At 36.7% G+C, this 27,351-nt stretch overlaps 1 protein-coding gene across 1 annotated transcript in view; it reads left to right on the top strand.

Annotated features, from left to right (window-relative positions):
* The first annotated feature begins 1,207 nt into the window (after positions 1 to 1,207).
* LOC121421853 overlaps positions 1,208 to 27,351 on the top strand; it is a 65,721-nt gene continuing 39,577 nt past the window's right edge. Inside the window, exons 1-3 of the mRNA XM_041616655.1 lie at positions 1,208 to 2,312; positions 17,134 to 17,358; positions 26,277 to 26,466. Of these exons, the coding sequence (XP_041472589.1) occupies positions 1,208 to 2,312; positions 17,134 to 17,358; positions 26,277 to 26,466 (1,520 nt within the window). The remainder of the gene's footprint in view (positions 2,313 to 17,133; positions 17,359 to 26,276; positions 26,467 to 27,351) is intronic.

A 27,351-nucleotide genomic window follows, 5' to 3' on the forward strand; every position in this document is an offset into this window, starting at 1 on the left:
TCTATAGGGATTGTCAAATTTTGAATATAAAAAGAAAGGTGGCCAGTATGGTTGCTCTGGTGTGTACCATTTGTGTGAGTGTGTGTGTTTGTTTGTGTGTGTGTTTATGTTTGTGTTTGGGTGTTATCTATGTCTGTTATCATGAAATGCTGGAAAAATAAAATACTAAAAAGATCCCAAATATACATCTAATTTAGATTCTTTAATTTCTCTGTCATCCTCATTGATGTCACTACATTGTATCTCTGCTATATCTTTCTTCATCATACCATCTCCTTGGTCATACATGTACATCGAGGATATCCTTGTCTCAATGTGCACCAGACGTTCTTTTGAAATTTTGTTGATCTCACTGTGACTGATTAAAAAGAGAAGAAGCTATTGTAAAGGGAAACAATGGAGCATGCTCCAAGATTGATTTGTTTACAATAGCTTTCAATCAATATGAATATGACAAACTGTACAAGTTATTCATTTTACATTTGCCATGAAACATGCAGTAGCTAAAAGTATGCCAATTATGTTGTTATTGAATTAATTTTATATTTCTTAACCCTAATTCCTTCGGGGGGGGGGCATAATGCCCCCCTCGACAATTTTCGCTGTATATCTGCTGCACATAATTTTTTGACCTCGCTGCTCACTGACTTTTTACTTTCAAGTCTCACGCATATTTTGATACCAAATTTGTGACGCCCGGGTACACGGTGACGACATTACGCAAAATTATGTAAGTGCATGTCAGACCCAAAATTGCTCATAAACGTGATTTCATGTACAAATCCAATGCAAATTGTGTATTTAGCCAAAATTCATAAATGTATCATTATTTCTTTTTTACTTATTAAACTTAATTAACTTTGCTTGTTTATGATCAAAATTAAGTCTGGAACGATTTCCATTGAAAAAACAATAAAAAACAAAGAAATACAAGAGAAATTTAAAAAACAATAAAATACATAAGAAATCGGTCTTGGTACCAGAATTTTCTTCATTCACAATTGTTAGGAATGCTATAAAGAATATTTTCAGCAAAAAATTGCATTCTAGACTAGTTTAGTGAATCAGAGCAAAAAGTATGATTTCATGAATAAATTAAAATAAGAATACATGGCCTGGTGGTCTTCGACGCAGAGTGAGGAGGCGCAGACTTAAAACACCATTACCTTCAATTGTTTTTGGAAATGTACGCTCACTACAGAATAAAATGGACGAATTACGCGCAAATGTCCGGTACCTCAACGAATACAGGGAAGCAAGCTTGTTTTGTTTCACGGAGACCTGGCTCCATACTGCCATACCAGATAGTGCAATAGAGATAACAAATTTTGAAGTTGTCAGAAGTGACAGAACTGCAAAATCCGGTAAGAATCGTGGTGGTGGTGTATGCATGTTTATGAATAAGTCATGGTGCAATAACTGGTCAATTAAAGAAAAGATATGTACTGCTGATTATGAATTGCTTATCGTTGGACTACGCCCATTCTACCTTCCAAGGGAATTCGGTCAGATCTTTATGTTTGTGGCTTATGTTCCACCACAAGCCAACATTAAATTAGCAAGTGAGAGCATAGCAACTAAAGTGAATGAGTATGAGAACATTTCTCCAGATTCAGTTAAAGTCATTTTGGGGGACTTCAATAAATGTAGCCTGCAATACACACTACCTTCATATAAACAGTTTGTTACTCAGAATACTCGTGATAATGCCAAGCTGGATCTTTGCTACAGCAACGTTCCAAACGCATTTGTTTCTTCTCTCTGTCCTCAGCTTGGTAACTCTGATCACTGCAATATTCTTCTACGTCCAAAATACAGACAGCAGCTCAAATCACGAAAGCCGGTCACCGGAGAGAAGCAGATCTGGGGCAAGGATGAAGTGGAGACACTGCGAGCTAGTCTGGAGTGCACTGATTGGAATACCCTTCTTGAGTCAGCAGAATCTGCAGATGAAACGCTATCAATTGTCAACAACTACATTGATTTCTGTGTACAATCTTCCATACCTGTAAGGAAATATAGAGTATACCCTAACAACAAGCCATGGATCACAAGAGAATTAAAATTCTTACTGAAACAGAAACGGGACGCTTTTCATGATGGTGACAAGGATCGGATGAAAGAACTACAGAAGATACGAAAACAGATATCGTGTAGTAAGGATAGATATAGGAAAAAGTTAGAACAGAATTTTAGAAGTTCGGACCCCAAAGCAGCTTGGAAGAAAATGCAATCTATTACTGGTTATAAGAAATCTAACCAAAATCAAGAGCTTACTGTGCAATATATAAATGATCTTTGTGATTTCTACAGTAGGTTCGACACGAACGACCTTTCTGCTGAGAATAATTCTATGTTGGAAATGCTCAACTGTAAAATTAATGAAACCAATGATGTTGATGATGTAACAATTAAAGTTAGTGATGTTAGGAATATGTTTGCTAGGGCCAAAGTTGGGAAGGCAACTGGTCCGGATGGGATCTCAAACAAACTATTAAAAGTTTGCAGCCAACAACTTGCTTGTATTTTTACTGACATTTTCCAAGCATGCTTGGATACAGGTATAATTCCGCAGATATGGAAATCTTCTATTATTACCCCTGTTCCAAAAGTTAAAAAACCAGTAGAGTTTAATGACTACCGCCCTGTGGCAATTACATCAAATGTAATGAAGTGCTTTGAGAGAGTTCTGGTTAAATCTCTCAGACGTCAGACAGGTCTCTTTGATCCTAACCAATATGCATACCAAACCAATAGAAGTGTTGAAGATGCTGTGACAGTCTTCTTACACAGGATCTACCAACACCTTGAGCTCCCAAAAGCTTTTGTTAGATGTGTCTTTGTTGATTTTTGTAGTGCTTTTAACACCATAATGCCTCATAAATTGGCTGAGTATTTATTAAACTTTGATGTCTCTCCAAAATATGTCAGAATCATCTTAAATTTTCTGGTAAATAGGCCTCAATGGGTAAGACACAATGGAGTTTCCTCAAATATTACATCCATCAGCATCGGAGCTCCTCAAGGTTGTGTAATCTCTCCCTTTCTCTACTCCATTTACTCCAGTGGAAGCAGCTCTCTGTTTTCCAACTGTTCTGTAATTAAATATGCTGATGACACGGTTATCTGTGGCTTTTTAAAGCATGGACCAGAGAGCTACTTCCAAGAAGTACAGAGTTTTGTAGAATGGTGTAATCAATCAAATCTATTCCTCAATGTTCAAAAGACAAAGGAAATTATTTTTGATTTCCGTCGCTCTTCACATTTTCATGAGCCTCTTACCATGCACGGACATCCCATAGACCAGGTTCCTGAATATAAATATTTAGGAACGATTATCGACAATAAATTGAACTGGAATTCAAATACACAAGCACTTGCTGGAAAAGCTAATCAAAGGATGTACTTCCTCAGAAAACTAAAGGAATTTCGAGTAGACAACACAATACTGTTATTATTCTACAAATCATTGATACAGAGTATCATCACCTTCAACTTAGTCTGTATGTTCGGGAATTTGTCAAATGAAAATGTGAAGAAGCTTGAGAGAGCTAGGAAAACTGCTCAGCGAATTACTCACGTAGAGCTCCCTACTTTTGGTGATCTTTATGAAAAACAAATTCTTCTGAAGATTCACAAAATAATGCAAGACTCATCTCATGCACTCCATGATCTGTTCAAGTTCAATCGATCTGGAGTACGTCTTACAGTGCCTAAAACAATACGATGCAGGTTCAGACAATCCTTTGTCCCTAATGCCATACATATTTTTAATAGACATGTGAAACGATAGGTTATCTTCTTTTCCATCTCTCTTCTCTTCTATCTTTTTTTTCTGGCTCCATACTCTGGATCTCTTTTCATGAATACAATGATATTGGAAATAATAATACTTAATAATGCTATGATTTGCAACATAAACTAATTAAGTGCAATATTATATATTGAATATATATATATATATATATAGAAAATTATAGATGATATACATTCTCAAAATGTTAGAGGGCGCTATTTCTTAAAGGAATGGTCACTGATGCGTAAAACACATTTGGATTATGTGAAATAACACGATTGGCAAACCCTGAAAATATGAGACAAAAATAAATTCAAACAAGGAAGTTATGGCAATTCAACTATTTTAAGACTTTGCAATAGAGGGCGCTATTTCTAAAGTTATTGTCACTAATTATGGATAACACGTCTACTAAATTAGAATGAATTTGGAGGAGGAACGGTGGCAGGGGAGGACTAACAAAAATTACATGTTAATCAAATTGAATTGTAGCACATTTTGCTCTCCATAGGAAGTTACATTCTGGAGTAAACAATTTTAGACCATTTGGCACCCCATACGTTGTTGTTGAAAATGTGTGCATTGTGAGCAGTATATCATATGTTCAGATTGACTTATCTTGAAATTTTCTGTTGTAACCTATGTCGTATTTGGTATCACTGAAAAGAGTATTCCAATGCGGTGACATTGATACCACTTTTATTTGTGCGCAGGCAATAGACCGGAAGTAAATGCCATATAAAGAAAGACATTAAAAATGAAGGTTTTGCACAATAATTGAAGCTGACGTCAGATTTTTGTCAGTTTCTGTTACAAAAGGTTGACGAACGGTTGAAGTATATATCAATACTCATATCAGCCAAGTTAGAAAGAATAAGCTTCAATAATAAGGAAATAAGAGCAAGTTGAAGTTGTGCTGGCATTAAAATGCATTTTGGGGTATTTTGCTGATTTTCGGGAGCATTTTTCAGATATTTCGTCAGTTGTAAGTTATATATTTTTTTTGATGGCATGAAAGATCATATCTTGAAGACCCTAAATTCAAAAAACGGTACGGGTTTGGCCATGCATGACGCAATGAGGAGCATTCAAAGGTAAGCGTTTTTGAAACTTTAGAGGGCGCTATTTCGATGACGGAAGATCAATGATGCGTGAAAACTCAGTAGCTTGTATGTTATGATACCGTAATCAATTCCTGAAATAATGAGTTCAAAATGAATCAAAACAAGAAAGTTATGGCAATTTTACGATTTGTTTACTTTACATTTCAACAAATATGAAGTTTTTGAAGGAATGCTATTTTGGATTTGAATTTAGGACATGAAGATGGCATTTTGAAGGTCAGGTGATACGTCGCAGATGATAGAAAAACTCTTGGACTATCTATAGCAATTTGTTAGAAGTCTGTAGCATGCAGGATAATTGAGATATGAAAGAATGAAGAATGGTATGCAAATGGACTTGAAATTGACAAAATGGCGCCTGGATGGTCATGCATGAGTGATTTTGGAAAATGGAAGACGAGAGGCACAACTAGGGATGCTGGACAACATGTGTACCAAATTTGGATGAATTTGAATGAGGGACGGAGTCAGGGTAGAGCTAACAAAACCATGTGTTAAACAAATGGGATTTTGGTGAAAGAAGAAGAAGAAGAAGACTAGAACTGCAATCGTTTCAGAACGATGTGCATGCATTGACGCCTCTGATTTAATAGAGGCCAAGAAACAGAAGGAGAAAGAGAGAAAACTCTAGATGATATACATTCTCAAAATATTAGAGGGCACTATTTCTTAAAGGAATGGTCACTGATGCGTAAAACACAGTTGGATTATGTGAAATGATACAATTGGCAAACCCTGAAAATATGAGACAAAAATAAATTCAAACAAGGAAGTTATGGCAATTCAACTATTTTAAGACTTTGCAATAGAGGGCGCTATTTCTAAAGTTATTGTCACTAATTATGGATAACATGTCTACCAAATTAGAATGAATTTGGATGAGGAACGGTGGCAGGGGAGGACTAACAAAAATTACATGTTAATCAAATTGAATTGTAGCACATTTTGCTCTCCATAGGAAGTTACATTCTGGAGTAAACATTTTTAGACCATTTGGCACCCCATATGTTGTTGTTGAAAATGTGTGCATTGTGAGCAGTATACCATATGTTCAGATTGACTTATCTTGAAATTTTCTGTTGTAACCTATGTCGTATTTGGTATCACTGAAAAGAGTATTCCAATGCGGTGACATTGATACCACTTTTATTTGTAAGCAGGCAATAGACCGGAAGTAAATGCCATATAAAGAAAGACATTAAAAATGAAGGTTTTGCACAATAATTTGAAGCTGACGTCAGATTTTTGTCAGTTTCTGTTACAAAAGGTTGACGAACGGTTGAAGTATATATCAATACTCATATCAGCCAAGTTAGAAAGAATTAGCTTCAATAATAAGGAAATAAGAGCAAGTTGAAGTTGTGCTGGCAGTAAAGTGCATTTTGGGGTATTTTGCTGATTTTCGGGAGCATTTTTGAGATATTTCGTCAGTTGTAAGGTATATATTTTTTTCAATGGCATGAAAGATCATATCTTGAAGACCCTAAATTCAAAAAAGGGTACGGGTTTGGCCATGCATGACGCAATGAGGAGCATTCAAAGGTAAGCGTTTTTGAAACTTTAGAGGGCGCTATTTCAATGACGGAAGGTCAATGATGCGTGAAAACTCAGTAGCTTGTATGTTATGATACCGTAATCAATTCCTGAAATAATGAGTTCAAAATGAATCAAAACAAGAAAGTTATGGCAATTTTACGATTTGTTTACTTTACATTTCAATAAATATGAAGTTTTTGAAGGAAGGCTATTTCGGATTTGAATTTAGGACATGAAGATGGCATTTTGAAGGTCAGGTTATGCATCGCAGATGATAGAGAAACTCTTGGACTATCTATAGCAATTTGTTAGAAGTCTGTAGCATGCAGGATAATTGAGATATGAAAGAATGAAGAATGGTATGCAAATGGACTTGAAATTGACAAAATGGCGCCTGGATGGTCATGCATGAGTGATTTTGGAAAATGGAAGACGAGAGGCACAACTAGGGATGCTGGACAACATGTCTACCAAATTTGGATGAATTTGGATGAGGGACGGAGTCAGGGTAGAGCTAACAAAACCATGTGTTAAACAAATGGGATTTTGGTGGAAGAAGAAGAAGAAGAAGACTAGAACTGCAATCGTTTCAGAACGATGTGCATGCATTGACGCCTCTGATTTAATAGAGGGCAAGAAACAGAAGGAGATAGAGAGAAAACTCTAGATGATATACATTCTCAAAATATTAGAGGGCGCTATTTCTTAAAGGAATGGTCACTGATGCGTAAAACACAGTTAGAGTATGTGAAATGATACAATTGGCAAACCCTGAAAATATGAGACAAAAATAAATTCAAACAAGGAAGTTATGGCAATCCAACTATTTTAAGACTTTGCAATAGAGGGCGCTATTTCTAAAGTTATGGTCACTTATGGATAACATGTCTACCAAATCAGAATGAATTTGGATGAGGAACGGTGGCAGGGGAGGACTAACAAAAATTACATGTTAATCAAATTGGATTTTAGCACATTTTGCTCTCCATAGGAAGTTACATTCTAGAGTAAAATATTTTAGACCATTTGGCGGCCCATACGTGGTTGTTGAAAATGTGTGCATTGTGAGCAGTATACCATATGTTCAGATTGACTTATCTTGAAATTTTCTGTTGTAACCTATGTCGTATTTGGTATCACTGGAAAGAGTATTCCGATGCGGTGACATTGATACCACTTTTATTTGTGCGCAGGCAATAGACCGGAAGTAAATGCCATATAAAGAAAGACATTAAAAATGAAGGTTTTGCACAATAATTTTAAGCTGACGTCAGCAATTTGTTAGCTTCTGTTACAAAACATTAACGAATTGTTGAAGTATATATCAATACTCATATCTGCCAAGTTAGAAAGAATAAGCTTCAATAATAAGGAAATAAGAGCAAGTTGAAGTTGTGCTGGCATTAAAGTGCCTTTTGGGGTATTTTGCTGATTTTGGGGAGCATTTTTCAGATATTTCGTCAGTTGTAAGGTATATATTTTTTAAATGGCATGAAAGGGCATATCTTGAAGACCCTAAATCCAAGAAAGGGTACGGGTTTGGCCATGCATGACGCAATGAGGAGCATTCAAAGGTAAGTGTTTTTGAAACTTTAGAGGACGCTATTTCAATGACAAAAAATCAGTGATGCGTGAAAACTGAGTAGTATGTATGATATGATACTGTAATCAACCCCTGAATATATGAGCTCGAAATGAATCAAAACAAGAAAATTATGGCCATTTTACGATTTTTTGACTTTACATTTTAATAAATATGAAGTTTTTGAAGGAAGGCTATTTTGGATTTGAATTTAAGGCATGAAGATGGCATTTTGAAGGTCAAGTTATACGTCGCAGATGACGGAGCAACTCTTGGACTATCTATAGCAATTTGTTAGAAGTCTTTAGCATGCAGGATAACTGAGATATGAAAGAATGAAGAATGGTATGCAAATGGACTTGAAATTGACAAAATGGCGCCTGGATGGTCATGCATGAGTGATTTTGGAAAATGGAAGACGAGAGGCACAACTAGGGATGCTGGACAACATGTCTACCAAATTTGGATGAATTTGGATGAGGGACGGAGTCAGGGTAGAGCTAACAAAACCATGTGTTAAACAAATGGGATTTTGGTGGAAGAAGAAGAAGAAGAAGACTAGAACTGCAATCGTTTCAGAACGATGTGCATGCATTGACGCCTCTGATTTAATAGAGGGCAAGAAACAGGAGGAGATCAAGAGAAAACTCTAGATGAGATGATATACATTCTCAAAATATTAGAGGGCGCTATTTCTTAAAGGAATGATCACTGATGCGTAAAACACCGTTGGAGTATGTGAAATGATACAATTGGCAAACCCTGAAAACATGAGACCAAAATAAATTCAAACAAGGAAGTTATGGCAATTTAACTATTTCAAGACTTTGCAATAGAAGGCGCTATTTCTAAAGGTTATGGTCCCTAATTATGGACAGTATGTCTACCAAATCAGAATGAATTTGGATGAGAAACGGAGGCAGGAGAGGACTAACAAAAATTACATGTTAATCAAATTGGATTTTGTCAGATTTTGCTTTTCATAGGAAATTACATTCTCGAGTCAAACAAATTTCGTCCATTTTTAGACCATGTGGCCGCTGAAGAAAGAGAGAGAGAGAAAGACGCAGAGAGAGTAATAGAAATAAGCATACAAATTCGCTGACAATTCATCAACGTAACCCAGTGTTAAGTACATATCAGAACGATGTGCATGCATAAACTGAGTTTATCGCCTTATTGGACAAATGGCGTGCCATAGTAGGTTCAGTTCGTTTTTGCGCGAAACCGATGCAATAGACACTGTGTACAATTCTGTTGTTGATAATGTGTACATAGTGAGCAGTATACCATGTGTTCAGATTGACTTATCTTGAAATTTTCTGTTGTAACCTATGTCGTATTTGGTATCACTGGAAAGAGTATTCCGATGCGGTGACATTGATACCACCTTTATTTGTGCGCAGGCAATAGACCGGAAGTAAATGCCATATAAAGAAAGACATTAAAAATGAAGGTTTTGCACAATAATTTGAAGCTGACGTCAGATTTTTGTCAGTTTCTGTTACAAAAGGTTGACGAACGGTTGAAGTATATATACTCATATCTGCCAAGTTAGAAAGAATAAGCTTCAATAATAAGGAAATAAGAGCAAGTTGAAGTTGTGCTGGCATGAAAGTGCATTTTGGGGTATTTTGCTGATTTTCGGGAGCATTTTTCAGATATTTCGTCAGTTGTAAGGTATATATTTTTTAAATGGCATGAAAGGGCATATCTTGAAGACCCTAAATTCAAAAAAGGGTACGGGTTTGGCCATGCATGACGCAATGAGGAGCATTCAAAGGTAAGCGTTTTTGAAACTTTAGAGGGCGCTATTTCAATGACGGAGAATCAATGATGCGTGAAAACTCAGTAGCATGTATGTTTTGATACCGTAATTGATTCCTGAAAAAATGAGCTCAAAATGAATCAAAACAAGAAAGTTATGGCCATTTTACGATTTTTTAATTTACATTTCAATAAATATGATGTTTTTGAAGGAAGGCTATTTCGGATTTGAATTTAGGACATGAAGATGGCATTTTGAAGGTCAAGTTATACGTCGCAGATGATAGAGAAACTCTTGGACTATCTATAGCAATTTGTTAGAAGTCTGTAGCATGCAGGATAATTGAGATATGAAAGAATGAAGAATGGTATGCAAATGGACTTGAAATGGACAAAATGGCGCCTGGATGGTCATGCATGAGTGATTTTGGAAAATTGAAGACGAGAGGCACAACTAGGGATGCTGGACAACATGTGTACCAAATTTGGATGAATTTGGATGAAGGACGGAGCCAGGGTAGAGCTAACAAAACCATGTGTTAAACAAATGGGATTTTGGTGGAAGAAGAAGAAGAAGATTACGGAATAGGAATATGGAACAAGAACAATGCATTGTCGCCGTTGGGCGTCAATGCAAAGACTAGAACTGCAATCGTTTCAGAACGATGTGCATGCATTGACGCCTCTGATTTAATAGAGGGCAAGAAACAGGAGGAGATCAAGAGAAAACTCTAGATGATATACATTCTCAAAATATTAGAGGGCGCTATTTCTTAAAGGAATGATCACTGATGCGTAAAACACAGTTGGAGTATGTGAAATGATACAATTGGCAAACCCTGAAAACATGAGACCGAAATAAATTCAAACAAGGAAGTTATGGCAATTTAACTATTTCAAGACTTTGCAATAGAAGGCGCTATTTCTAAAGGTTATGGTCCCTAATTATGGACAGTATGTCTACCAAATCAGAATGAATTTGGATGAGAAACGGAGGCAGGAGAGGACTAACAAAAATTATATGTTAATCAAATTGGATTTTGGCAGATTTTGCCTTTCATAGGAAATTACATTCTCGAGTCAAACAAATTTCGTCCATTTTTAGACCATGTGGCCGCTGAAGAAAGAGAGAGAGAGAAAGACGCAGAGAGAGTAATAGAAATAAGCATACAAATTCGCTGACAATTCATCAACGTAACACAGTACATATCAGAACGATGTGCATGCATAAACTGAGTTTATCGCCTTATTGGACAAATGGCGTGCCATAGTAGGTTCAGTTCGTTTTTGCGCGAAACCGATGCAATAGACACTGTGTACAATTCTGTTATTGATAATGTGTACATAGTGAGCAGTATACCATGTGTTCAGATTGACTTATCTTGAAATTTTCTGTTGTAACCTATGTCGTATTTGGTATCACTGGAAAGAGTATTCCAATGCGGTGACATTGATACCACTTTTATTTGTGCGCAGGCAATAGACCGGAAGTAAATGCCATATAAAGAAAGACATTAAAAATGAAGGTTTTGCACAATAATTTGAAGCTGACGTCAGATTTTTGTCAGTTTCTGTTACAAAAGGTTGACGAACGGTTGAAGTATATATCAATACTCATATCAGCCAAGTTAGAAAGAATAAGCTTCAATAATAAGGAAATAAGAGCAAGTTGAAGTTGTGCTGGCATTAAAGTGCATTTGGGGGTATTTTGCTGATATTCGGGAGCATTTTTCAGATATTTCGTCAGTTGTAAGGTATATATTTTTTTGAATGGCATGAAAGATCATATCTTGAAGACCCTAAATTCAAAAAAGGGTACGGGTTTGGCCACGCATGACGCAATGAGGAGCATTCAAAGGTAAGCGTTTTTGAAACTTTAGAGGGCGCTATTTCGATGACGGAAGGTCAATGATGCGTGAAAACTCAGTAGTTTGTATGTTATGATACCGTAATCAATTCTTGAAATAATGAGTTCAAAATGAATCAAAACAAGAAAGTTATGGCCATTTTACGAATTTTTTACTTTACATTTCAATAAATATGACGTTTTTGAAGGAAGGCTATTTCGGATTTGAATTTAGGACATGAAGATGGCATTTTGAAGGTCAGGTTATACGTCGCAGATGATAGAGAAACTCTTGGACTATCTATAGCAATTTGTTAGAAGTCTGTAGCATGCAGGATAATTGAGATATGAAAGAATGAAGAATGGTATGCAAATGGACTTGAAATTGACAAAATGGCGCCTGGATGGTCATGCATGAGTGATTTTGGAAAATGGAAGACGAGAGGCACAACTAAGGATGCTGGACAACATGTCTACCAAATTTGGATGAATTTGGATGAGGGACGGAGTCAGGGTAGAGCTAACAAAACCATGTGTTAAACAAATGGGATTTTGGTGGAAGAAGATTACGGAATAGGAATATGGAACAAGAACAATGCATTGTCGCCATTGGGCGTCAATGCAAAGAAGAAGAAGAAGAAGATTACGGAATAGGAATATGGAACAAGAACAATGCATTGTCGCCATTGGGCGTCAATGCAAAGAAGAAGATTACGGAATAGGAATATGGAACAAGAACAATGCATTGTCGCCATTGGGCGTCAATGCAATTACGGAATAGGAATATGGAACAAGAACAATGCATTGTCGCCATTGGGCGTCAATGCAATTATGAACATGGTGGAGCAGTGGTGTTCCCAATAAATGATGTACATGTGCTTTAAATAACTTATGATCATATAACTCAAATACTGTCCATTCTGCATACACTTGCAATTTATTCATATATATAGATAAAATAGTATTTAGATCTTCCGTGCATCTTGCCGGATTGCCGGTTCAATTTACTTTCACTGACTTGCCATCCATACAATACAATACAATGTCTTAATAATTGCTCCTAGAACAGTCAGCTGCAGGACTCGCATGTTTTATAAGGCTTATTTATGGTATTTCTTTTGTTGTTGTTGTTGTTTTTTGTTTAAGGAATTCTGTCACTGTCCCATGACTTTCTGTTCCTGTGCCAGTTACAGAATTCTTTGCTTTCTATTTAACGTCACATAATCTAATTTATTCGTACTACATTATTTATTTGGATTTTTCAGTATTCTCTGGCTCGCCGCACTGGTGCTGTGGCGCGGATCCGCTAAATCTGCTGTTATGCGCATCTGCAGTGGTGTGGGCGTGCTAGAGAATGCTGAAAATTGGTGGAATTGTATGTCATTTTTGTACTGATTATTTATGTATTTTGTATGTAATGCTGAATGAGTTTGTCATGTAAATTTTAATGCCAGCGGAGGCCGAATTTCTGTGTTTTTACAGACAATAAATATTTGAATCTTGAATCTTGAATATGAATTCAGTGCAATTTACCAATGCAACTGCGTAGATTGCGTCATTCTCTACCATCATGCAAATTTTTGTGATGGCACAATTCGCGGCTGAGATCTTATCCCCCCCCCCCCCCGGAATGACAAGAATCAAAATACCCTGGGAGATTTAGGGTTAAAGGAAAAAGTTAAACCCCGGGAGAAATATGTTTTAATATGATTATTCAATTTCCAGGAACATAATTTGAGTTTGTGTACGTATGTGTGGACTTAGATCCTATGTGTGTTTGGGTACATGTATGTTATATGCAGTATGGATATTATCAGTTTGTGTGTTTCTACTATGAGTTTTGTGATTCTAATTATTTCAGAACACTTATTTTCACTTGTTGAGGTTAAAAACAACTAAAATTATTGAAAAAAACAATTATAAATCATATTTCCCGTTTTTTACATATTTACCGGACGCCCATCTTATTTACCGGACGGTATTTACCGGTATTTACCACTGGTAATTACCGCTACCGGTATTTACCGCCCAACCCTGACTGAATATCAGATTAGATCAGGATAGCACTGCATAGGTTCAGGCAAAAGTGAATAAATTTATGCAAATTTGACCAGAATTCAGTTCATTTATTTAAATCACCCCCTTCTTTTTTTCACGATATATTCCCTCGTCTTCGTTTATATTCGCACCATTGCTCACTGTCAGTTCGTCTTATTGGGTTGTATCAACCCTTCGCTCGACTTCGGCTGCAATTTACTGAAAGAGGTGAACCGAAAAATCGATATTTTTCGCATGTCATATTTATCCTTTGCTTACCGTTTGTCGATAAAATTTGACAATAGTGATTGATCGCATGATTTGGCAGAAATTTTTATTCTAATTCGTCGATTTCACGTGCATTTCGTGCATTTTTTCCCATTCGTCACCCTTCGTCAGCGTACATTCGTTGAGGTGTGAGTGGGCTTTTAAGCCTACAAGTGGAATGCCTCTGGCGGTCTCACCTGTATCACGCGATTTAATATAGCAGCAGCACTGACTTTAAAAACTACTATAACTCGCACAAGATGTTCAGTGATACTTGGTTGCTCTTATTTCCACGTTTTATGTACTAGACCAATACACTTACAGAGATATGATGGTAATTCAACAAATTCCCCCACTATGGCCAAAGTTCATTGACCTTTGAACTTGGTCATGTGACCTAAAATGTGCACAGGATGTTCAGTGATACTTAATTGCACTTATGTCCAAGTTTTATGAACTAGACCAACATACTTTCAAAGTTATGATGGTAATTCAAAAAATACCCCCAATTTGGCAAAAGTTCATTGACCCTAATTGACCTTTGATCTCAATCATGTGACCTGAAACTTGCACAGGATGTTAAGTAATACTTGATTACTATTATGTCCAAGTTTCATGAATCAGATTTATATACTTTTAAAGTTATGATGGTACGCTCTAAAAAATGAAGTGCTAATTCAGCTCTTAAAGAGCGTGTATAGTGACTGCACTTCGGAGTGCTAATATGTCTAGTTCAAATTTGAACGAGAAATATCAGCACTCCGAAGTGCAGTCACTATACACGCTCTTTAAGAGCTGAATTAGCACTTCATATTTTAGAGTGTAATTCAACAGATACCCCCATTTCGTCCAAAGTTCATTGACCCTTTTGACCTTGGTCAAGTGACGTGAAACTCATGCAGGATGTTCAGTGATACTTGATTAACCTTATGTCCAAGTTTCATGAAATAGGTCCATATACTATGTTATGATGACATTTCAAAAACTTAACCTTAGGTTAAGATTTTGATGTTGATTGCCCCAACATGGTCTAAGTTCATTTACCCCAAATGACCTTTGACCTTGGTCATGTGACATGAAACTCAGGCAGGATGTTCAGTAATTCTTGATTAACCTTATGGCCAAGATTCATGAACTAGGTCTATAAACTTTCTAAGTTATGCTGTCATTTCAAAAACTGAACCATAGGTTAAGATCTGGTGTTGACGCCGCCGCCGTCGCCGTCGGAAAAGCGGCGCCCATAGTCTCACTCTGCTAAGCAGGTGAGACAAAAACCGCGTAGAGGAAATTGTACACGTATGAGTGCAGGGCAAGTGAGAACAGGACGTGGTGTACTGGGAAGTGAAGAAAGTGATCAGTATCTTTTTTTAAATTTATGTATTTAGATCTCGTGGGATGGAACGCCTTATCAGCAAATGCTGTTTTTCGTAGGAGTCCATAGAATGAAAAGCTGCTCGCACGCAAAATTATATTACATGTACGGCATTTCATTACTCTATATCACAAAAAATCCATTACAATATAGAAATCGAAGACAAATATTATAGTATATACATGTAGGTTTTTACCTGAAAATGGTAGTATTATTATGTCCACGGTTATATACCCCGTATACCTAGCCTTTGATGTGGAGATGTCCCCGCATCAGGTCAATATATTGCTATCATCCCCCTACTCGGAACGGATTTACGCCGGTCACGCGGTCGACGCCGATATCATAGTAAGGGGGGGGGGTGGGCGGGCGAAATTAGTCCCCATTTTTAATGCCTTAAAATTGCGCAGTCTTCCTACCAGCCTTAAGCCTTGTTTGAACTAAATCTACTAGTATATATATATAAGGCACAATTGCCTTTAAAATTGAAAATTCGAACAAGTGTATTAAGTAGTTACATGTATTTCAATTCCACCTGAAAAGATATTAGTTTCCAAATCCTAAATTCCCTCATTAAGGGCCCTTCTTGAAAATAGTAGTATTCATTAAGCGAGCGAAGATTATGATTGGCCATTGAAAATCTTCCTAGCATCACCAGGGCACTGATATTAATCCAGTGCTTGAGTTTTGACAGATCACTTATCATTAGCAGGGGCGAATCTACCCTTCGCCAAGGGGGGGGGGGTGGGCCGGATTTGCAGCGACATCTGTGAACAATTTTTTTTTACAAAGTATTATTACCTCCTATTAAAGCCTCTTTATATCCTATCTATTGTCAACGATGGACGGCATTTGAATATTAATTATTCAGAAGGAAGAGGATCGAGGGTATTTGAATTCCAGTTCATCATGACTTAGCCGTGAACCAGAATAGCCTAGTGGTTGAGTCGCAGCCAGGCAAGAAGTAGATGACAGGTTCGAATCCAACTGGTTCCAATTTTTTCTGACTTATGATTTTCATTTAAGATCGAGCATGCGATATCTTAAACCCATATGAGTAATCAGTGGCGTACCGTGACCCCGAGGAGACAAAGCATTGGGTGGGGGGGGGGGCACGGCATTGTTCACAAACAATGCAGTGCCCCCAATGCTTTGTCTCCTCCGGGTCACGGTCCGCTACTGTGAGTGATGCCGAAAATTTGTTCACAAACATAATTTTTTACAGAGCATTTAAAAAAATAGATTTGTAAATCAAACACAATGATAAAAATTCGATTTCCGTGCTGAAATATGTTTTGTATATCGACTTCAAAATTTGATATGTTAAGCTCGATATTGAGCAAGATATGTAAATCACAAAGCGACATGAACTTTTTTTCCAAGTCTTCCCCTCATGTTATTTCATTCACCCGTCTTCCTCCTCTTATGTTTCACCTTCTTCTTTTCTCCTCTCTTTTCCCTTCTTTATTCTATCTTTGATTTTCGCCCTTGTTTTTTTTGGCTCCGCGAATAAGGGGGGGGGGGGGGGTTCGGGCCTCCTGGATCCGACTATGCGTTAGCTTAGTAGAGCCATGCAAAATCCAAGAAACTGAAATGAGCATGGCCATCTTGTTAATAAAGGTTCCCGCTTAAACATATTTAGCTTTGAAGTATAAAAAAGTGAGCCATCTATCAGATCTAAGAATTTACTTTTCTTTTAGGATGTATATCAGTGATTTCGTTAATCAGGCCCGTCGCCTAATGCTTTTTCAATTTGGTGATTAGATCAAAATCTAACCAAAATCCTTTCTCATTTTATGTGTGTAGCTCAGGAGTCCTCACTCTCAGTCAGCATCAGCTCCGCCGACCATCTTTTGCAGTGTGTTTATCGAGGAATTCCGTACATGCACGGCAAAACGTGGGACGTAGACGAATGCACTGCCTGTTCCTGTGATAGCGGTACGGTTACCTGTGTGACTGAGAGATGCCAGCCAGCATTCTGCGCTTCACCAGTAATACCTGAAGGAGAATGTTGCTTACTCTGCCCATACAGTACGTGTTGTGTTAATATCATACATAATTAAAATATGTTACATTTAATGTAATCTCCAAATCACTCACATCACCAGGGGCGGATCTTAAAATTGAGCAGTCTTACTACTAGGCTTAACCCTTGATTGAACCAGGGACCCACATGCAAAAAATGGCGCTTTTGTAAATCCTGTCCCCAAAATTTTGCTAAGGCCCCTGACTATAGGTTTTTACCTGAAAATGATGGTAGTATTATTATGTCCACGGTTATATACCCAGTATACCTAGCCTTTGGTGTGGAGATGTCCCCGCATCAGGTCAATATATTGCTATCATCCCCCTACTCGGAACGGATTTACGCCGGTCACGCGGTCGACGCCGATATCATAGTAGGGGGGGGGGGGGCGGGCGAAATTAGTCCCCATTTTTAATGCCTTAAAATTGCGCAGTCTTCCTACCAGCTTTAAGCCTTGTTTGAACTAAATCTACTAGTATATATATATATATAAGGCACAATTGCCTTTAAAATTGAAAATTCCAACAAGTGTATAAGTAGTTACATGTATTTCAATTCCACTTGAAAAGATATTAGTTTCCAAATCCTAAATTCCCTCATTAAGGGCCCTTCTTGAAAATAGTAGTATTCATTAAGCGAGCGAAGATTGTGGTTGGCCATTGAAAATATTCCTAGCATCATCAGGGCACTGATATTAATCCAGTGATTGAGTTTTGACAAATCACTTATCATTAGCAGGGGCGAATCTACCCTTCGCCAATAGGGGGGAGGGGCGGATTTGCAGCCACATCTGTTAACATTTTTTTTTTTTTTTACAAAGTAATATTACCTCCTATTGAAGCCTCTTTATTTACTAGTCTGGTCTGTTAGCGTCAAAAATGCCCTACTTGTGGACACGGTGGACAAAAGCATGATTTTTTTCTCCAGACCTTTGTTTATGTATAAGAATTAAGAATGGGGTATGCTCCAAAAAATCTGGCTGCAGGAACAGTGAAAAAATGGGTGAAAATGTCAGAATTTATGAGTTCATATTTGTCTGATATATAGACTAGCGCTCGTGCAAAACTCAATAGCAGTGCATTATTTTACATTGGATTAGTTCTTGAATTCAGACCCTTTTTGAACAGATCTTCTGTTTGTCCTCGCATCTCAATGCACCAAATATTTAAAGCAGATGCTAAACAAGCCGAAGGGTGACGGTGGAGGGGGTTGAATGTTGGTGTGTATGTACATATTTTGGTCTTGGGGTAAAGATGTGCAAGACACATTTTTTGCATGTTGGAAATTGTGTTGCCATGGTAACAGTGTATCATTGCAAAAATAAGGTAAAAATTTTGCAGTTGGAACTACTTCCTCTGTTTTCATCCGTTTCTCATGAAATTTGGCACACACATTGATCTTGAGGTGAAGATGTCCAAGACTTATATTTGTGTGTCTTTCAGAAATCTTGTTGCCATGGTAACAAAATATTATCTGGTGAAAATTGGGGAAAAACCTTACAATTCAAACTGTTTCATCAGTTTTCAATCAATTTTCATGAAATTTGGCACACACATTGGTATTGAAGTAAAGATGGACTAGACACTTTTTGTGTGTGTTTCAGAAACTGTGTTGTCATGGTAACAAAATATCATATGACAAAATTTAGGTAAAAAACTTGCAATTGAACTACTTCATCAGTTTTGAACCAATTCTCGTGAAATTTGGCTTACACATTGGCCTTGGGGTAAAGATGTGCAAAAACCTTCTTTTTTTGCATTTGTGAGAGAGTGCATTACCAGGGTAGCCACATATGATAGCCAGAAATGTAGGAAAACGTATTGTGGATCAAACTTCTTCCCCTGTTTTTAGTCAGTGCTCATAAAAATTGGAAGAAATATTCATCTTAGGATAAAGATTCATATTAAATTCTAAATGTCTTATCTGCATTAAAATGTGGGGGTATTAAACACCTTCATTAATATTTCTGGGTTTGGGGGGAAGGGGCAGGATTAGTCCTTTAAATCTGACATCAAAGAAGGTTAAAGGCAGTGGCCATGAGAAACATAAAAATGATAAACACTCTTAAAAAACGCATCCCCTTAAGGGCATACAGGCTGGGTACACTGGGTGAATATGAAACCTTCCGCTGAAGCAGAGGAGTTCCAACACTGGCAAGCAAAACAAAATGTGTACCCCTTCTTCTTTCAACAGCTGATTTTCCAAACCTTATTTCCTCTTCCCCAAGATGTGCACCCCTCCCCATACCACTTTCAGTTCTACTTCCCCATGCTCAAACCAGTCTACAACTTTGTCCCTCAGGGGTCAATGCATTTTTAAAGCTAGACATTACTCTTTTTTTTTTTTTTGGGGGGGGGGGGAGTCTTTAGAAAATGACCTCATGAAAATTACAGTTAAAGGATTATGACTAGGAACTTACCCCCCCCCCCGAAAAAATAGGGGGATGATATACTTTTTAGCAGAAAATGCCCTCCCCCCTTGAAAGGTAAGAAGAGTCCTTTGCACTTCTCACCATTCATTTGAAGTTTAATGCATTCTGATTTGATAAAAAAATTGTTTACAGTACCCAATTAACCATTGTTTATTTATATTCTCTAACTCAGTCTTTTATTCATATTCATATTCCGTTCCTACTCTTTCTTTTTAACTTTCACATCACTCTTGATTTTGATCTTCACCATGCCATCTCCTTCTGTTTCCTGTCTCTCTCTAAGAATACTTTTTCTGACATATTTTAAAATGTACCTTTAAAATTTACTTGCTACTAATGAACTTTTGCAAAACGGAGAATTGATAAATAACAATTGTATCATCACCGGTGATTTCAATATTAATCTCTTGACCAGTAATCACTCTGCAACAAACGATTTCCTTGAATTAATGTTAACTTCTATTTTTTTGCCGATTATTTCTAGACCAACCCGTATTACTGATCATTCTGCTACGCTTATAGATAATATATTCTGTAACTCTCACCCTCTTCCGGAAGCTGGCATTGTAACGACAGACATATCCGATCATTTTCTTATTTTTACCCATATCCAAACAATGCAATCACTCGCAAAAATGGAAAAGAAATATAGGATCTGTCGCAACTTTAGTGACAAAAATATTGAACGCCTCCAAGAAGATTTAAGCTCTGTTGATTGGTCTGACGTTTATAACTCGAAAGAGAATGTCGATGACTCATTTGACATATTTTTGAAATATTTCAATGATTGCTTAGATTCTTGTGTTCCTTTAAAGAAATATCGAAATTACGACTATAAACGTGTTCCAAAACTACCATGGGTTTCAAAAATGATATTAAGGTTTATCAATCGGAAAAATAATCTGTATGTTTCTTATATATCAAATCCAAATGATGTTTCACGGAATACATACACGTCTTATAAAAATACCTTAACAACTACTCTCCGAATAGCAAAAAAGAGGTTTTATTCAGAAAAATTACAATCATATAAAAACGACCTTAAAAATACATGGAAAACAATAAATGGGGCTCTAAACAAAATTAACAAATCTAGTGCTGTTAATAAATTATGTGTAGATGGAAATATGGTTGAAGATACTCATTCTATAGCAAATGAATTTAATTCATATTTCTCTCAAATTGGACCAAAGTTAGCTGGAAATATTATCCCTGTAGAAAATTCGTTTAAGGCCTTTTTGGACAAACAAAATGATAATTCAATATTTCTTACTCCAGTTCATAGAGAAGAATTACTTGAGATTGTCTTTAATTTGAAAGCAGGAAAGACACCCGGATATGATGGCATTACAAATAAAGTATTGAAAAACATTATACATTCTCTTGCTGATCCCCTGCTTCATATATTTAATTTATCATTGCAGCTTGGCCAGGTCCCAAAGAAGATGAAAATAGCTAAAGTTATACCCATTTTCAAGAAGGGGGACCAATTAATTACTAGTAATTATCGCCCAATATCTTTGTTAACTTCGTTCTCAAAAATTCTTGAAAGGATCATTTATAAAAGGACAGTTGCTTTCCTTAAGAAATATAGTATTATATGTGATAATCAATTTGGTTTTAGAGAAAAACATAATACAACCCATGCTATATTGACATTAATAAATAAAATATCTACTTCTTTTGATAATTCTGATCATACTGTAGGATTATTCCTTGACTTCTCAAAAGCGTTTGACACAATAGATCATGAAATACTGTTATGTAAGCTATCAAATTAATGTATCAGAGGGACAGCTTTACAATGGTTTAGGAGTTATCTTACTGATAGAATTCAGTTTGTTACAGTAAATGAATCAGAATCTCCAACAAGGCCAGTTTCCTGTGGAATTCCACAAGGTAGTATTCTTGGCCCCTTGTTATTTATACTTTATGTTAATGATATGAAAAATTCATCTCATGTTCTCTCATTTATTCTCTTCGCTGATGATTCCAATATTTTCTATACACACCATGATCCACATGTACTTGTGAGTACTATGAATACAGAATTTAAAAAAGTAACAAACTGGATTAAAGCCAACAAATTGTCACTGAATCTGCAAAAAAATAATTATATGCTTTTTAGTCATTCATTGAAACATCTACCGCATCAAATACTTTTAAATAATACTGAAATCAAAGAAGTGCAAACAACAAAATTTTTAGGTCTTACTATTGATAACAAGCTTACGTGGAATGCTCATATCAACAATACTTGCAAAACTGTGTCAAGAAATATTGGAGTCATCAATAAGCTTAAATACGTTCTACCAGCACAGGCGCTATCCATGTTGTATTGTGCATTAATTCTACCATATCTTAATTATGGAATTCTGGCATGGGGGTAATGCCTCTCAAACGAGACTAAATAAAGTCTTGCTACTTCAGAAAAAAGTACTGAGAATAATATGCAATATGTCCTTTAGAGCTCATACGGATGAATTGTTTCGTCAGAACCGTATCCTTAAAATCAATGACCTGTACCGCTTGCAACTATTCCAATTCATGTATCAGCTAGATAGAAATAGTGTACCTAATGTCCTACAAAAGAAATTTATGAGAAACAATACTTTACATTCATATAATACGAGACAATCAAATGACTATCACTTACCTAAAAGTAAAACAGTATTTTCTAGCAAAACTGTATTTTTCACAGGACCAAAACTCTGGAATTCTCTGGACAGAGAAATGAAAGAGGCAGCTAGTCTTATACGATTTAAATTACTCATCAAAAAATTTCTCCTGAATTCTTATTGATTCAATCTAATATTTGTGATCTTCATACTTATCCACGATAGTATTGATTATTTTTTAAAGTCAATATTTAATTTTGTATATAGTGTAAATACATTTGTGTTACAGTGTTTATATCTATATAATTTTATAAAAATTTTGCTGATTATTTTACTCTATTTGTATCATATAACCCTTGTATAAAGTTTTGATAGGGGGTCTTCATTTTACAAGCTCTGCTTTTTAGTAGGCCCCTCCACTTTTTTAATTTCATTGCTACGTTTCAATCCTGCATAATATATGCTATGCATTTTTTTCATTGTAAACATGATTACGAAATGTACTTTGATGATTATGGAATATGAATATATCAATAAATAAAAATAAATAAATACTATCTATTGTCAACGGCGGACGACATTTGAATATTAATTATTCAGAAGGAAGAGGATCGAGGGTATTTGAATTCCAGTTCATCGTGACTTAGCCGTGAACCAGAATAGCCTGGTTCTTGAGTCGCAGCCAGGCTAGTCCAGATTGGACCATGTTGTTTGAAAATGCCCTTTCCCAAAAGCTAACATAGAGGGCACATGTCTGCCAATCTCTAATCAGCGCCAATCCACTCATCTTCGCTCCCCACCAAGGTCCAGTACAAAACTTTGTTACTGCAAAGTTTTGTACTGGACCTTGGTGGGGAACGAAGATGAGTGATTGGGAGACATGTGCCCTCCATGCTAGCTTTGGGAGAGGGCACTTCGAACCAACAAGGTCCAATCTGGACTACAGCCAGGCAAGCAGTAGATGACAGGGTCGAATTTTCATTAAGGATCGAGCATGCGATCTCAAACCCATATGAGTAATGCCGAAAATTTGTTCACAAACAGGAATTTTAACAGAGAATTAAAAAATAGATTTGTAAATCAAAAACAATGATGAAAATTTGATTTCCGTGCTGAAATATGTTTTGTATATCGACTTCAAAATTTGATATTTTAAGCTCGATATTGAGCAAGATATGTAAATCACAAAGCGACATGATTTTTTTCTTCCAAGTCTTCCCCTCATTTTATTCACTCGTCTTCCTCCTCTTATTTTTCACCTTCTTCTTTTCTCCTCTCTTTTCCCTTCTTTATTCTATCTTTGAGTTTCGCCCTTGTTTTTTAGGGCTCCGCGAGTAAGGGGGGGGGGGGGGACTCCTGGCCATGTCCGCCTATGCGTTAGTATAGTACAGCAATGCAAAATCCAAGAAACTGAAATGAGCATGGCCATCTTGTTAATAAAGGTTCCCGCTTAAACATATTTCGCTTGGAAGTAAAAAGTGAGCCATCTCTCAGATCTAAGAATTTACTTTTTGTTTTAGGATGTATATATCAATGATTTCGTTAATTAGGTCTGTCGCCTAATGCTTTTTCAATTTGGTGATTAGATCAAAATCAAACCAAAATCCTTTCTCATTTTATGTGTGTAGCTCGGGAGCCCTCATTCCCGACGTTTCGTTTGAGGACGCGGACGCTAATTTACAACGGTAGTTGAGTTTGGAAGGGACTTTTTGGGCCCGTCATCATGGCCGTAAAACGCTGTCCTGCAATGCATATTGTGTGACATGAGATATTTTTTTGTTTCGCATCTGCGGCGGAAACATTCAATATGCGTTTCGTGTGCAAAATTCTGGTTGCTACTATGGTAACAGCGATATATCCTATTGAGGACGACTTTCCAAATCAACATTTGACTCCTCCTAGAGCTCGAGAGGCCGCCCGGGGGGCCCACTTACATTGATTAGTGGATACCAGGAGCGACAACGCGTAAAAGGGGACAGAGTGGGCAAGTACGTTACGTATTTGTCAAAACGATGTTTAAAATGCTGAAAAGGGATACATATCCAATACTTGTAGGGTGTCACAATCCAAATACTTATTAAGAGATGCATTTTCATAATCTGAAAAAGACTTACTTCCATTGTTTAGGGTGCTTTTCGAAACCCCATGGTCGCGCCTGGTATCCACTCATCAATGGAAGTGGTCCCCCTGGAATTTGAATCTAATCCCCATTTCTGAGATGACAAGATCCCGGATCTCATCATGTTGACATCTTGTAGAAGAGATGATTAGATGACATGATCATGGATCGAAGATCTTGTCATCTGACCATTTCTTCTAAAAGATGTCGACATGACGAGATCCGGAATCTTGTCATCTCATCATCTCTTCTAAAAGATGTCAACATGATGATATCCGGGATCTTGTCATCTCATCATCTCTTCTTAAAGATGTTGACATGATGAGATCCGGGATCTTGTCATCTCATCATCTCTTCTAAAAGATGTTGACATGATGAGATCCGGGATCTTGTCATCTCAACATCTCTTCTAAAAGATGTCAACATGATGAGATCCGGGATCTTGTCATCTCATCATCTCTTCCAAAAGATGTTGACATGATGAGATCTGGGATCTTGTCATCTCATCATCTCTTCTACAAGATGTCAACATGATGAGATCTGGGATCTCGTCATCTTATCTTTTGCTATCAAGATGTCGACTTCCCGAGATAATTATCTCAACATCTCGGTGGCACTTTTAAGCTTCCATATTCGAGCGATATACCGCTAAAACTGCAGCAATATCTCAACCAATATAGTAACCGCATTTTATTTATAAAAATAATCTTAATCGATAAAGCAGGACATATTTTGATGGAGGATTTTTAGGAAGGCACTTTAAAAGCCCACATAGCACCTGAGGCCACTTTCTTCATCAATTCTGTAATCAAGATGAGTACAAGCTAATAGTATGTATATATTTCACAAGCTTAAAAATGGAACATCAAATAACAAATGATTGTACAGTGCGTCCCAGAAAAAACGAAACCGAGATTTAGCGATGATTTATCATAACTTAATCATAAATAAAATAGACAAATGTCCTATCAATGTAAAGCGTAGAATCTCCTCTTTCATCTGGTATTACTTAGATTATTCCTCATTCACGCATGAGTGAGTAAAAACAATTCGAAGAGAGGACGCCAAAAACTCGCTTGGCGGGGGGTATCTGAATTGCAAAAATAAAATCACATGACTAAAAATCTGCTCTTTTCTTTGATACCTCAATAACAGAAAATGGTCGAGAATTAAAAAAGTTATGATCCTCAAAATAATGCTTGTATTTCTCTACTTTCATTAAATAAACTTGTTTTCACCGGTTTCCCACAGAAGCTATCGCACGGTAACAAAAGACTTCATGCATGGCTAATCGTTTGCAAAACGGAGTCTCGAGTGAGTTTGAACGCTAGCCTGTAAAACCTCTTAATTTTCTGAAATTATTGAAATTCAAGCCTTATATCAAATAACCAGAACTTTGTTATTTCTTGACCATTTTCTGTAATTGAGGTATCAAATTAAAGAGCAGATATTGAACTTTTAAAAAATGTGGTTTTCTTTTTAAAAAACAGATACGGCCCGCCAAGTGACTTTTTGGTTTCCCCTTTTCAAAGTGTTTTTGCTCACTCATGCGGGAATGAGAAATAATCTAAGTAATACCGGATGAAAGAGGAGATTCTAAGCTTTACATTGATAGGTCATTTGTCTATTTATTTATGATTAAGTCATGATAAATCATCACTAAATCTCGGTTTCGTTTTTTCTGGGACGCACTGTATAAATTTGGTCACCCAATATCCTAGGATTAAATTAGCTTTTATTTCTAAACCTTAACAGATGTCGTGGTGAAGAAAGTCCGGCCTGAAATCACAAATGGAGATACCTTCACAGAGGAAGGGGACAATCAAATAAGCGTCAATGTTTCCATCAAGTTTCATGATGCCACGGACACCACCGGAGTCTCAGGAGAAGACCTTTGGAAACTTTCTGCTTGGGCTTCAGCCAACCCAGACGGCAATGGACCAAGGTAAAGCCCTAGGGCGGTATTCTGATGTCATTTTATCTTTAAAATATTTTATTTTATCTCTTAAAATGAAATTGGTATTCTGAGATGACATTTTATCTCTCAGATAAAATCTAAAATTTTATCTTGCGTACAAATTTTATCTTGCGTATCTATGATGATACGCAACAGAGCGGTGGCAGCGTAGACATAACCATCGCGTATCTGGACATTGCAACGCGGATGATGTGCTTGCGCCCAATTTACTTTGAAGAAAAAATGAAATAAACTTAAAAGAGGGTAGGGGCTATTTTATCTCCGCGACGTTGATTTCGTCAATATTTCTACATGAGTTAACTCCAAATATTGACATGAAAATGATGAAAAATGATATATTCATTGAGAACAACACCTTAAAGTCATTCCTTTACAATTAGGAAGTATTTCATAAGACCTTTCTTGACTAATATTGTCTATGAAACGATGCTTGAAAAGATGCGAAATAGACTTCGAAAAAAAGATGAGAGTGTTGTCATTTTTGTTAAAAAGAAAACTCTGAAAGACGCGTAAGCGTATTGTGCAAGCGTATGTGAAGTCAATAAATTGACGCAATCTCACTTCTTTGCCACACCTCCTAGCGGAATGGATTTCCATTGGTTGAGTGATATCAGAGAGCTATAAAAGCGCGTTTCTAATTGTATATTGATTAAAAAATAGGTGTGTCTTACAGAGATAAAAAGAAGATAAAATTGTTCTCAGAATACCAATTCGGAGAGATTTTAAGGGTATTTTATCTCACTGATTTTAACGGAGATGAAATATTTTATTTTATCTGAGATAAAATTGATCTCAGAATACCACCCCTTGAAATTTAAAAACGCCTACGAACGCCGTACGAACGTTTTTCTT

This window comes from Lytechinus variegatus, chromosome 9 (genome assembly GCF_018143015.1).
Source record: "Lytechinus variegatus isolate NC3 chromosome 9, Lvar_3.0, whole genome shotgun sequence".
Classification (NCBI taxonomy): domain Eukaryota; kingdom Metazoa; phylum Echinodermata; class Echinoidea; order Temnopleuroida; family Toxopneustidae; genus Lytechinus; species Lytechinus variegatus.